This window comes from Oryzias latipes, chromosome 24 (genome assembly GCF_053564925.1).
Source record: "Oryzias latipes strain Hd-rR chromosome 24, Olatipes_Hd-rR_3.1".
NCBI lineage: Eukaryota > Metazoa > Chordata > Actinopteri > Beloniformes > Adrianichthyidae > Oryzias > Oryzias latipes.
The window spans coordinates 24,567,126-24,577,660 of NC_136260.1; the positions used below are offsets into that span (position 1 = coordinate 24,567,126).

Below are 10,535 nucleotides of genomic sequence, written 5' to 3' on the forward strand. Positions count from 1 at the left end.
CACAACAATAGGATATAAATATTTATACAATGTTAATCTAAGACGTCCTGACCCGGTTCATGAAACCATCTACGCTCTGCTTAGATCCATTTAGATTTCATTTATTGCTTTCTTCCTTTGGCCCCTGCAGTGGTCGATTGAATCTGTGCTATGATATATGTATTGAGTGTCAATTTTGTTAATAAAGTTCATGAAATTAAATGGCCTTCATGCAAACAGAAAACAGTTCAATCCTTAAACTCTATAATCTGAGGACCAGTCAAGTTTCTAACAACTTATCATTTCAGGAAGCCTGATGAACTTTAAACTCCGGTTTAGTGTTCTCACCGTCTAAGATTCACCAAAGACTTGACAACATTTATCTGTGAGTTTAGAGCCGATCAGGAAGGAGTTTAGTCGGACATTTCATGAATGTTGGATGTGATCTCACCTGGCTGAGTCAGGAGCCAATCAGCAGAACTGACCTCACCTGGGGGTTTGATTGGACCCGGGCCTGATTTAAAGCAGGTCCTCCTTCTAGGAAGAAGAAGAGTCTGAGTTGCAGGATGTGGGGGCTCCTGGGTCTATGCTGTGCTATGATGGGTAAGAGTCTGAAGAGTTCCAGCTTTCAGCTGGAGGGCTTCATCCTAAAGCAGATTTGTTTGCAGCTGCAGGTGCAGCAGGTGCTCCAGTTCCCTCCACACAGGAGGCTTTCAAGTCTGTCCCAGGTTGGTACACGTCTGGTTCCTGATCCTTCTACACTAGAATAACAGCAGTTTCTGTGAGCCACTGGTTCTCATGCATGTGATGGAAAACCTTCTACAGGTGTGAATTCTACTGCAACCAACCAGAGTGCAGGTAAAGGTGGGTTCTTGCAGACCCTCAGGATGTGTTTCATTTCTCATGACTCTTGTTTCATGTCCCAGTGGCCTCAGCGCTTCAGCTCGCCAATACCAGTGCAGAAACGTTACCAGGTGAGCCATGAGCAGAAGCTCCCCTGTCTTCAGTCCAGCATGTGGAACCGGTTCTGTTGTCTTTCAGAGCTGCAGAACGACCTCTCTGTGGCTGAAGGAGACATCTTGCTGTCGGTAGGACAAACCCTGAGACGCTCAGAACGGGAACCGAGGCTTCCTTCTGATCAGCCATAAAGTTTTCAATTTCTGTTTTTCTTCACATCAAACCAACCGTGACTCTCGGTTCTGCAGGACGACAGGAATGCTGTGAACATGCTGTGGGCCCAGGGTGTCATCCCATACACCATCAGCATGGAGCTGGGTAAGCCTTCAGAGAGGGGAGGGATTCAGTCACCCCCGATTCCAACTCTAACACCCCCCCCCCCCTCCAGCTCACAGACAGTCGGAGATCAAAGAGGCCTTCTCGATGATCACCAGCGCCACGTGCATCCGCTTCCAGGAACGAACCTATGAGGCCAACTATCTGGACATCAAGGATGGAGACGGGTAACTGAAGGAACCGTTTGGTGGCGTTGGCCTCCAATGACCCGGCTGGAGGCTGGTTCTGGAGCTCTGGTCCAGTGTCTCACCTGCTTGTTCTGCCCCCAGTTGCGCCTCCTACGTCGGCTGCAGTGGAGGAGCCCAATCGGTCTACTTCGGATCCACGTGTTCGGTGGGGAACCTCTGCCATGAGCTGGTGCACGCCGTGGGCATGTATCATGAGCACACCCGGTACGACCGGGACCAGTTCATCTCTGTGATCTGGGATAACATCAAACCAGGTTAGTGATCAGAACACGGGCACAGAGTTTCTGCCTTCAGGCCTGAAATGACGACAGGATCCGATTTGTCATTTCAGGCAAACAAGGAAACTTTGATGTGAAAATGGGAGACACCCTAAACCTGCCGTATGACTTTGGATCCATCATGCACTACGGAACGTGAGTCCAAGCCCGCTCACTGCACCCCCTCAAGTTTAACTTAAAGATGCAACCTCTCTTTGGTCTTAAAGGTCTTACTTTAGCAAAGACGGAAGTCCAACCATCCAGCCCAATGAAGGAGTGAACATTGGTCAGAGGAAACGTCTGAGCCAACTGGACATCCAGAAGATCAACACTCTCTACCGCTGTGGCTCCAAATACTGACATCACAGATGTGGGGGGGAGATGGTCTAAATAAACTGCTTTCTGGATCTGTTAACCTGAAGCTGGAAGTTCTGCTCTTTAGAAGAAGTTTAAAGGCTAAAAGCTGGTCTGCAGACTCTGTCACAAAGATGCAGATCCAGATGTTAAGACTCTAGAGGTCAGTGGGTGAACATGAACTCTAAAATCCAACTTCTGCCCCTGGTGTGTCATTAGTCTGCTTTGCCCTGGGTTAGAAAGTAAAGATGAAGGGGTTCTGGAATTGAAACCCGACTGGGCTCAGCACTGGCCTTGATGGAATAAAACTGACATGGCACCTAAATCAATTTATAGGCTCATCAAGGACCGGGGTTCAATAAAGATGCTTCAGGGCGTCCAGGCAGCTGTGAGTGCATCTGCATCCCAGTAAGGCTTTTGGAAGATGGCCTGGTGTCAGGAAGGGCTGCAAAGAAGCCACTACTTCCCCAAAAAAACACCAGGGACAGATCTTAGTCTGAAAGGACTGGGGCAGAATCTCCCATGATGCATCTTTCCAATTGTTTGGGCCTCTGGACAAGCCTTTGCAGATGCCCAAAGGTGAGCGCCACCATCAGTCCTGTGGCGCCAAAAGAGAGCATCCCGAGACCAAGTGGGGTCGCTTCTCATCTAAGGGGCTCAATCTTGAGTGAGCCCCAAACCACAACCATGAACACAGAATGGTGCCTAACAGCAACTTCTTCCAACAATGCATTTTCCAGAACCATGGAGCACCAGGCAATAAGACTAGGTGGCTCAGGGACCAAAACGTTGACATTTTGGGTCCACGGCCTGGAAAGTCCCCAGATCTGAATCCCATTGAGAAGCTGGTCAACCCTTAAGAGGCGGGTGGAACAACCCACTGAAGGAATGGGTTGCTGTCAGGATTGGGCCCAGAAGTTGATTGACAGCACGCCCAGACAGACTGCAGAGGTCCTGAAAAAGGGCCAAGCCTGCAAACAGACTCTGCATACCCGTCACGTGACCGTGGAGAAAAGCCTGACACGTCTGAAAGGCTTGGGATGGACTTTCAGCTCATCAAACATCTGGAACAAAGATCTAGAAGCCGTTCAGCAGCAAACGTTGTGAAAACTGTCGTTCTAAAAACCTTCATCCAGGACTGTTGAGTCCTTTGGGCAGATTGAACTTTAACCCCCAGACACTCTTCAGATGTTCAGTTACATTTTTATTTTTCTTCTCAAACTTTTTTTTAAGCAGAAACAGAAAAATAAACCAACGAAAATCAGTTTTACTACATGTAGAAATTATGGGATGTCTGACAAACGGATATGAGGTTAAATAATCTTCATGTCAAAGGTCCAGAAAAGGTTTTGTCCTCAGTTTTTAGGTTTGATCCACTCCAGCTTTTGGAGTCCTGATGACCACACGGTGCTGAAGAAGCAGAACCTCCTCAACGCTGGCAGATCTTCAGCTGGAAAGGTCGGGACTGACGGGGGGAGGGTCCAAGAAATCATCCAAGAATGGGGAACGAATAGGGAGGGGGCAGCTCCACAGCGGAGAACTGGAGGCTGAAATCCCAAACATCCCAGTCCGTCCTTCAACCGGATTTCTCCTGGAGACAGAAGCCAGCATCTGCAGGAGGTGCAGCAGCAGCCCTTGGTCCTCAGGAGCACTCCTCTCCGATCCGCTGGCAGGAGCGGCCCACCTTCCGCTCCAGCTTCACCATCTTCAGGATGGCGTCCCGACGGCCGCGGCCCAGGTGGTCGAACCGGCAGTTGTGCTGCTCTGGGAGGCGGTGCCTCATGCAGAAGACGAAGCCTGGAGGAGGAGGAGGACACAGATCAGGAACTCTGCATGTCCACGTGTCCATCCATCCATTTGTCTATCCAATCGTCTGTCCCTCCGTTCATCCATCCATCCATCCACCCATTCCTCTATCCGTGCACCCCTCCATCTGTATCCATCCATCCGTCCGTTCATCCGTCCATCTACCCATTCATCTGTACATTCATACATCCATCTGTCCCTCCAATCGTCCGTCCATCCGTCCACCCATCTATTCATCCATCCGTGTGTCCATCTATCTGTCCATTTATCTGTACATGAATCCATCCATCCATCCATCCGTCTGTCCATCGGCTGCACTGACCGCAGCGGCAGGACCCCAGCTCCTGCTGAACCAGCTCCAGTTTGCTTTGGCAGTGGAAACAACGCCGGCGGTTCTTCTGTCTGGGCCCTTCATCCTCACCGGCCCCCTCCCTCAGCCGTTTTTCTGGCGACGCCCCGCTCTCCGGGCTTGACGCTGGAGCACACAAAACGGAACCTTAGAGCAGTGTTTTTCAACCAGTGTGCCGCGGCACACTAGTGTGCCGTGAGAGATGGTCAAGTGTGCCGTGGGAAATTGCCCTCATTAACTGATCTAAAAACATTTTCCATCTCCATGATTTCAGCTCTCTGTTCATCCAAACAGGCCCTGATAAAACACTGAGGACTTAGGAATATAAAAGATCATAAAATACTTTTTCTTTGTGTTTATTTTATTTTATTAAAGACATTTTGATAAGGTACCGCGATTCAGCTGCACCTTCGGCTGTATTTTGGAAACGTCCCGTCCCTTTAACTGTCTCCACCAATCATTCTTGGAGGCTTAATCACATGTCATCAGTCTGACCAATCAGAAGTGGTTAAAGTCTTCACTTCCTTGTCCCGATTTAGCTCGTAAAGTCGCTCAGTTCTAAAAAAAATAGCAGCTAAAGCTCGTCTTTAGCGGTGTAGCTTCCCACAGAATCCGGTATCAGACCGTGGAACAAGTGAACAAAACCATGAAGCTCCGAAAACCGATCTCCGGCCGTTTTATGCACTACATCTCCCATGATGCATTGGGTTGTGAGAGTGACAGCGAATACGGAGATCTGTTGTTAAACGTCTTGAAACCAACGAACACACATCAAACTGTTTTTAAATCTTCTAACTTAACTTTTATTGCATCTTTTAGAAAAAAAAACAGCTGCAGTTTCCAGCTTTTTCTGCAACAATTATCTCAAAAATGCACGTGAGATTGTGGAGGGAGGGGCTGTAGATCAATACAGACCATGAGTTTCTCCTTCTTTTTTTAATTTTTGGATGCTGGTGTGCCGCGGGATTTTTTTAAGGTTAAAGTGTGCCGTGGCTCAGAAAAGGTTGAAAGGTTTGGGGGGGGGGGGGGGGGGGGGGGGGTCAGACGGACCTGCTGGCAGAAGAAGTACCTGCTTCTCTGGGGCGTTTGGTGGAGGTGCACTGCAGGTCCTGGGTTGGTTGTGGGGACAGCCCCCCTGCAAACAAAGTTGTGATGTGAGAACCCGACACCTGAAGGTCACCTTGACTGTGGGAAGCAGTCAGGAGAACAGGTGAAGAACCATGAAGCAGCAGACGGTATCTGAAGACCAAAGCAGAGGCTTTAGCTTCAGATTCTGGGCAGACGTGTCGGTTTACTTTACCTGAACTGAAGCCAGAAGAACCGTCATCAGAACCAGATGTTAACACAGATGTTCAGCACAGCTGGATTCTGACTGAGGACGTTTGAAAAGTCTGAATCATAAAGACATGCCAGGACTCACATGGAGAGTCTGGTTTAGGTCGTTCTCCACCAAACTCCATGAGAAACAGATTCTTATTCTAACTTTAGTTTTAGATTCTAGCAGCTAAAAATGGAAAAAGTTTAGTTTTTTTAGGAGATTCAAAGACTATCATCTAATGTTTGAACAAAGATGCTGCTGCAGGAGTCTGGTCTCCGTGGAGACGGGGCTGAAAACACAAAGCAGTTTGAAAAGATCTCAGGTCTGTGGGAAACATGATGAACTCTAGACAGGAATAAAAAAGGGGAGGAGCTCTGGATCTATGAAAGATTCTGCAGTATTTTCTAGACCTTTAATTGTTCTAAACTAACCAAGCAGAACATGATCCTAAGGTTCCAAAGAACCTGTGTGTCAGGAACAGGTCCGTGATCTGAAGATGGCTGTTCTGGGTCCGTTTGGGCTGACAGCAGACATGAAGAGGAGTTCCAAACCATTGGATCAGACGTGTTCTCTGCGTGTTCTACATGTTCTGCAGCCACTTTTCAGGAGAACCACAAACACAGAGCCGTCTCCATGATTGGTCTGTGGATGAAACGACCTCCTGACCTCTGCACTAAACTTCCTAGAACTCTGTTCTCCCACAGCAGACAAGACAAAAAACAGCCCCCCCCCCATCCTTATTGCCCCCCACCGTTCAGCCCCTCTTGAATGAGGAGGGGGAAACGTTGCTCACCTTCTCTCAGGCTGGAGAAAATGGGCTCCCCAGCTGACGTGGAGGGCAGGGTCAGAGGCTGGCTGCTGGTGGGGCCTTGGGGGGATGGGGGGGTGCAGTCGTCCTCTGGCTGCTTCTTCTGGACGTCTGCAGAGGACAAGATGGAGACGCTGTGAGAACATGGAGATCCAGAGGAATTTCTAACGGTTTGTTACTGAACCGGGCTGATGCATTCTGGGTAAACGCAGAGCAGTGATTGTTTAGAAAGTATCAGAACAGATTCTAGACTAGAAAATAATGAAACAGAACCACCCAGCTTGGCTCTAAGAACTCTGTCTGGACCCGGTCATGGATCCTTACAGGAACGGGAAAAACGTCTCCAACTGCTTTGAACTTCAACATCTCAACGACTGAATGCATCTCAAAAACACTTCAGCTCAGGACTGCGGTGGTCACATGACCTTCTGCTGTCCACAAAACCAAACCACACAGATACAGACGTGCATGTGCGTGTGCATGTAGGCATTTGAGTCTTTGCAGGGAAATCTGAGAAAATTACTCACCAGCAAAACATTTGGAGCACAAGTTCAAGGTTTTACTGGACCTGAAGAAACAAAGAGAACCACAGAAACATTTTAGAATATTATTAATTACTGTTGGAACCATAAATGATGAAGAACCGTCCGTCCGATCAGTAGAACCGTCCGTCCGATCAGTAGAACCGTCCGCCCGATCAGAAGAACCGTCCGTCCGATCAGTAGAACCGTCCGTCCGATCAGTAGAACCGTCCGTCCGATCAGAAGAACGGTCCGTCCGATCAGTAGAACCGTCCGTCCGATCAGTAGAACCGTCCGCCCGATCAGAAGAACCGTCCGTCCGATCAGAAGAACGGTCCGTCCGATCAGTAGAACCGTCCGTCCGATCAGTAGAACCGTCCGTCCGATCAGTAGAACCGTCCGTCCGATCAGTAGAACCGTCCGTCCGATCAGTAGAACCGTCCGTCCGATCAGAAGAACGGTCCGTCCGATCAGAAGAACCGTCCGTCCGATCAGTAGAACCGTCCGTCCGATCAGTAGAACCGTCCGTCCGATCTGTAGAACCGTCCGTCCGATCAGTAGAACCGTCCGTCCGATCAGAAGAACGGTCCGTCCGATCAGAAGAACGGTCCGTCCGATCAGTAGAACCGTCCGTCCGATCAGTAGAACCGTCCGTCCGATCAGAAGAACCGTCCGTCCGATCAGTAGAACCGTCCGTCCGATCAGTAGAACCGTCCGTCCGATCAGAAGAACCGTCCGTCCGATCAGTAGAACCGTCCGTCCGATCAGTAGAACCGTCCGCCCGATCAGTAGAACCGTCCGCCCGATCAGAAGAACCGTCCGTCCGATCAGAAGAACGGTCCGTCCGATCAGTAGAACCGTCCGTCCGATCAGTAGAACCGTCCGTCCGATCAGAAGAACGGTCCGTCCGATCAGTAGCACCGTCCGCCCGATCAGTAGAACCGTCCGCCCGATCAGAAGAACGGTCCGCCCGATCAGTAGAACCGTCCGTCCGATCAGTAGAACCGTCCGTCCGATCAGTAGAACCGTCCGTCCGATCAGTAGAACCGTCCGTCCGATCAGAAGAACCGTCCATCCGATCAGTAGAACCGTCCGTCCGATCAGTAGAACCGTCCGTCCGATCAGTAGAACCGTCCGTCCGATCAGAAGAACGGTCCGTCCGATCAGTAGAACCGTCCGTCCGATCAGTAGAACCGTCCGTCCGATCAGAAGAACCGTCCGTCCGATCAGAAGAACGGTCCGTCCGATCAGTAGAACCGTCCGTCCGATCAGTAGAACCGTCCGTCCGATCAGTAGAACCGTCCGTCCGATCAGTAGAACCGTCCGTCCGATCAGAAGAACGGTCCGTCCGATCAGAAGAACGGTCCGTCCGATCAGAAGAACCGTCCGTCCGATCAGTAGAACCGTCCGTCCGATCAGTAGAACCGTCCGTCCGATCAGTAGAACCGTCCGTCCGATCAGTAGAACCGTCCGTCCGATCAGAAGAACGGTCCGTCCGATCAGTAGAACCGTCCGTCCGATTAGTAGAACCGTCTGTCCGATCAGTAGAACCGTCCGTCCGATCAGAAGAACCGTCCGTCCGATCAGTAGAACCGTCCGTCCGATCAGAAGAACGGTCCGTCCGATCAGTAGAACCGTCCGTCCGATCAGTAGAACCGTCCGTCCGATCAGTAGAACCGTCCGTCCGATCAGAAGAACGGTCCGTCCGATCAGTAGAACCGTCCGTCCGATCAGTAGAACCGTCCGTCCGATCAGTAGAACCGTCCGTCCGATCAGAAGAACGGTCCGTCCGATCAGAAGAACGGTCCGTCCGATCAGTAGAACCGTCCGTCCGATCAGAAGAACCGTCCGTCCGATCAGAAGAACCGTCCGTCCGATCAGAAGAACGGTCCGTCCGATCAGTAGAACCGTCCGTCCGATCAGAAGAACCGTCCGTCCGATCAGAAGAACGGTCCGTCCGATCAGTAGAACCGTCCGTCCGATCAGAAGAACCGTCCGTCCGATCAGTAGAACCGTCCGTCCGATCAGTAGAACCGTCCGTCCGATCAGTAGAACCGTCCGTGCGATAAGACCGGCCTGTGTGGGTTCCTCCCACAGTCCAGAAACATGCTGCATGGGTTCACTGGGGATTCCAGAAGGCCCCTGAATCTGTGTTTTATTTTTACGTTTATTTGACACAGAGCCAGCGCATGTGAATAAACATTCCTGTCAGTATGCCGGAGTTAGCCAAAAGGCTATTTTTCATCTGCAGTCCCGGTTAAAATCACCCTAAAAGATCAAAATAAGATGACACATTTACATAACATTACATTAAAGTCCACAGGTGTCAAACTCCAGGCCTCAAGCGCCGCTGTCCTGCATGTTTGCTAACCAAGCTGCCATTGAAGCTCCTTATGGGCTAAACACACCTGATCCAGGTAATCCACAGCAGATGAGGCAGGATTTCTGAAAAACCAGGTCGGCCCTCGAGGCCTGGAGTTTGACACCCCTGAACCATACAGCTGTGTGGCCCGTGATGGTCTGTCCAGGTAAGCCCCGCCTTTGACTGTGGGCGGGACCTGTGCTGCAGGAAACACCTGTCAGCCAACAGGTACGTCCTGACATCCAGCAAAAGAAGTCACGTGACCGTGTCATGATGGTATCACCTCTTCGCCCATGGGAACCTCATTGTGTCCATTTGCCGTTTAGATCAGACGCACGCGCACTGTGGCTCTCAGCCACACGCGAGTTTTCTTTGGGCGGAAGCAGCGCAGCGGTGACCGGAACCTGCTGCCCGTAAATAATGTAAATCCCCTCCGGGCTTCAAACGACGGGGAAACATTCACGGCCACGTCAACCAACAACCCCCCTCCCCCCGCTCCACGGAGCACAAACACAGCAGCTGTTTGTTTCGTTCGGTTCACTCACCCCCAGAACCCGCAGGGGCAGCGGGGCGGCAGCGCGGCTTCGCTGCGTCCACTCGTGTCTCCCATCACTCCCGCACGGAGGAGGCGGATACGCGAGTCCGGGGATGAGTCCGGGGCCTGCTGGTTCCAACCTTTTCCTCTGAAGTCCGGAGGACAGAGGCGGAAGTGTGCTCCAGCTTCCGGGGGTTTAAAGCTCCGCTCCAGGAGGAAAAACCCAGCAGCGGGAGCTTCCGGTGGACGTCCGCGGCTTCACCTGCGATGACTCCGGCTCAGGAACCTGCGGGGCCCCGGGCCGCCAGGGGACAAGCTCCGAAGCAGCAGTGTGACATACGTGGGGGAGGGCGGCATGAAAGGGAAAAACAGATAATAGACCAACCTCCCCACGTGACCGGAAGCACCTCTGGCAAACCGGAAATATCAAACACAACCAATGAAAAAACAAAACAAACAAAACGTCAGAATTTATCCCTAAAACGGAAACATTTCTTTCAGTGTTTGTAAATTCATAAATCATAATAAGATCCTTTATGATTAATTTTTTCTGGCGAAATTCTCTGTTAATACAAATGTAATCATAACATCACGCGTTCCTTTTTTTTTTTTTTTTGTAACCTGATTTGAATTTCTTTTTTTTTTTTTTTTTCTAATTGAAATATAATCAATACAAAACTCTCGCAGACACTACACACAAAGATGCAAGGCACAGCTCTTTTCCAAAAACAAAGATAAAAAAAAACAAAAACAAAGAAGCATGTA

At 50.4% G+C, this 10,535-nt stretch overlaps 2 protein-coding genes across 6 annotated transcripts; one reads left to right on the forward strand and one right to left on the reverse strand.

Annotated features, from left to right (window-relative positions):
- Positions 1–425: 425 nt before the first annotated feature.
- Positions 426–2,132, forward strand: alv (alveolin). Of its 3 annotated transcripts, none has more exons than XM_011493153.4 (10): positions 426–582; positions 648–707; positions 805–843; positions 906–953; positions 1,021–1,067; positions 1,185–1,254; positions 1,325–1,439; positions 1,542–1,714; positions 1,792–1,873; positions 1,945–2,132. In XM_011493153.4, exons 1-10 carry the CDS (start codon positions 546–548, stop codon positions 2,075–2,077), a joined length of 804 nt encoding a protein of 267 aa, XP_011491455.1. In that variant the 5' UTR covers positions 426–545; the 3' UTR covers positions 2,078–2,132.
- A 1,122-nt stretch (positions 2,133–3,254) lies between these two features.
- LOC101174243 (AN1-type zinc finger protein 3) lies at positions 3,255–10,528 on the reverse strand. Of its 3 annotated transcripts, none has more exons than XM_023952788.2 (6): positions 9,781–10,528; positions 6,880–6,920; positions 6,338–6,463; positions 5,296–5,361; positions 4,200–4,352; positions 3,255–3,868 (listed from the first exon to the last, which is right to left on the reverse strand). In XM_023952788.2, the coding sequence occupies exons 1-6, from the start codon at positions 9,843–9,845 to the stop codon at positions 3,714–3,716; spliced, it is 606 nt and encodes a 201-aa protein (XP_023808556.1). In that variant the 5' UTR covers positions 9,846–10,528; the 3' UTR covers positions 3,255–3,713. The 3 variants fall into 3 exon arrangements, with proteins under 3 accessions (XP_023808556.1, XP_020555909.1, XP_078798632.1); XM_078942506.1 differs by lacking the exon at positions 3,255–3,868 and adding an exon at positions 3,963–4,038 and having other exon boundaries at positions 4,103–4,352; XM_020700250.3 differs by lacking the exon at positions 5,296–5,361.
- Between the last annotated feature and the right edge of the window lie 7 nt (positions 10,529–10,535).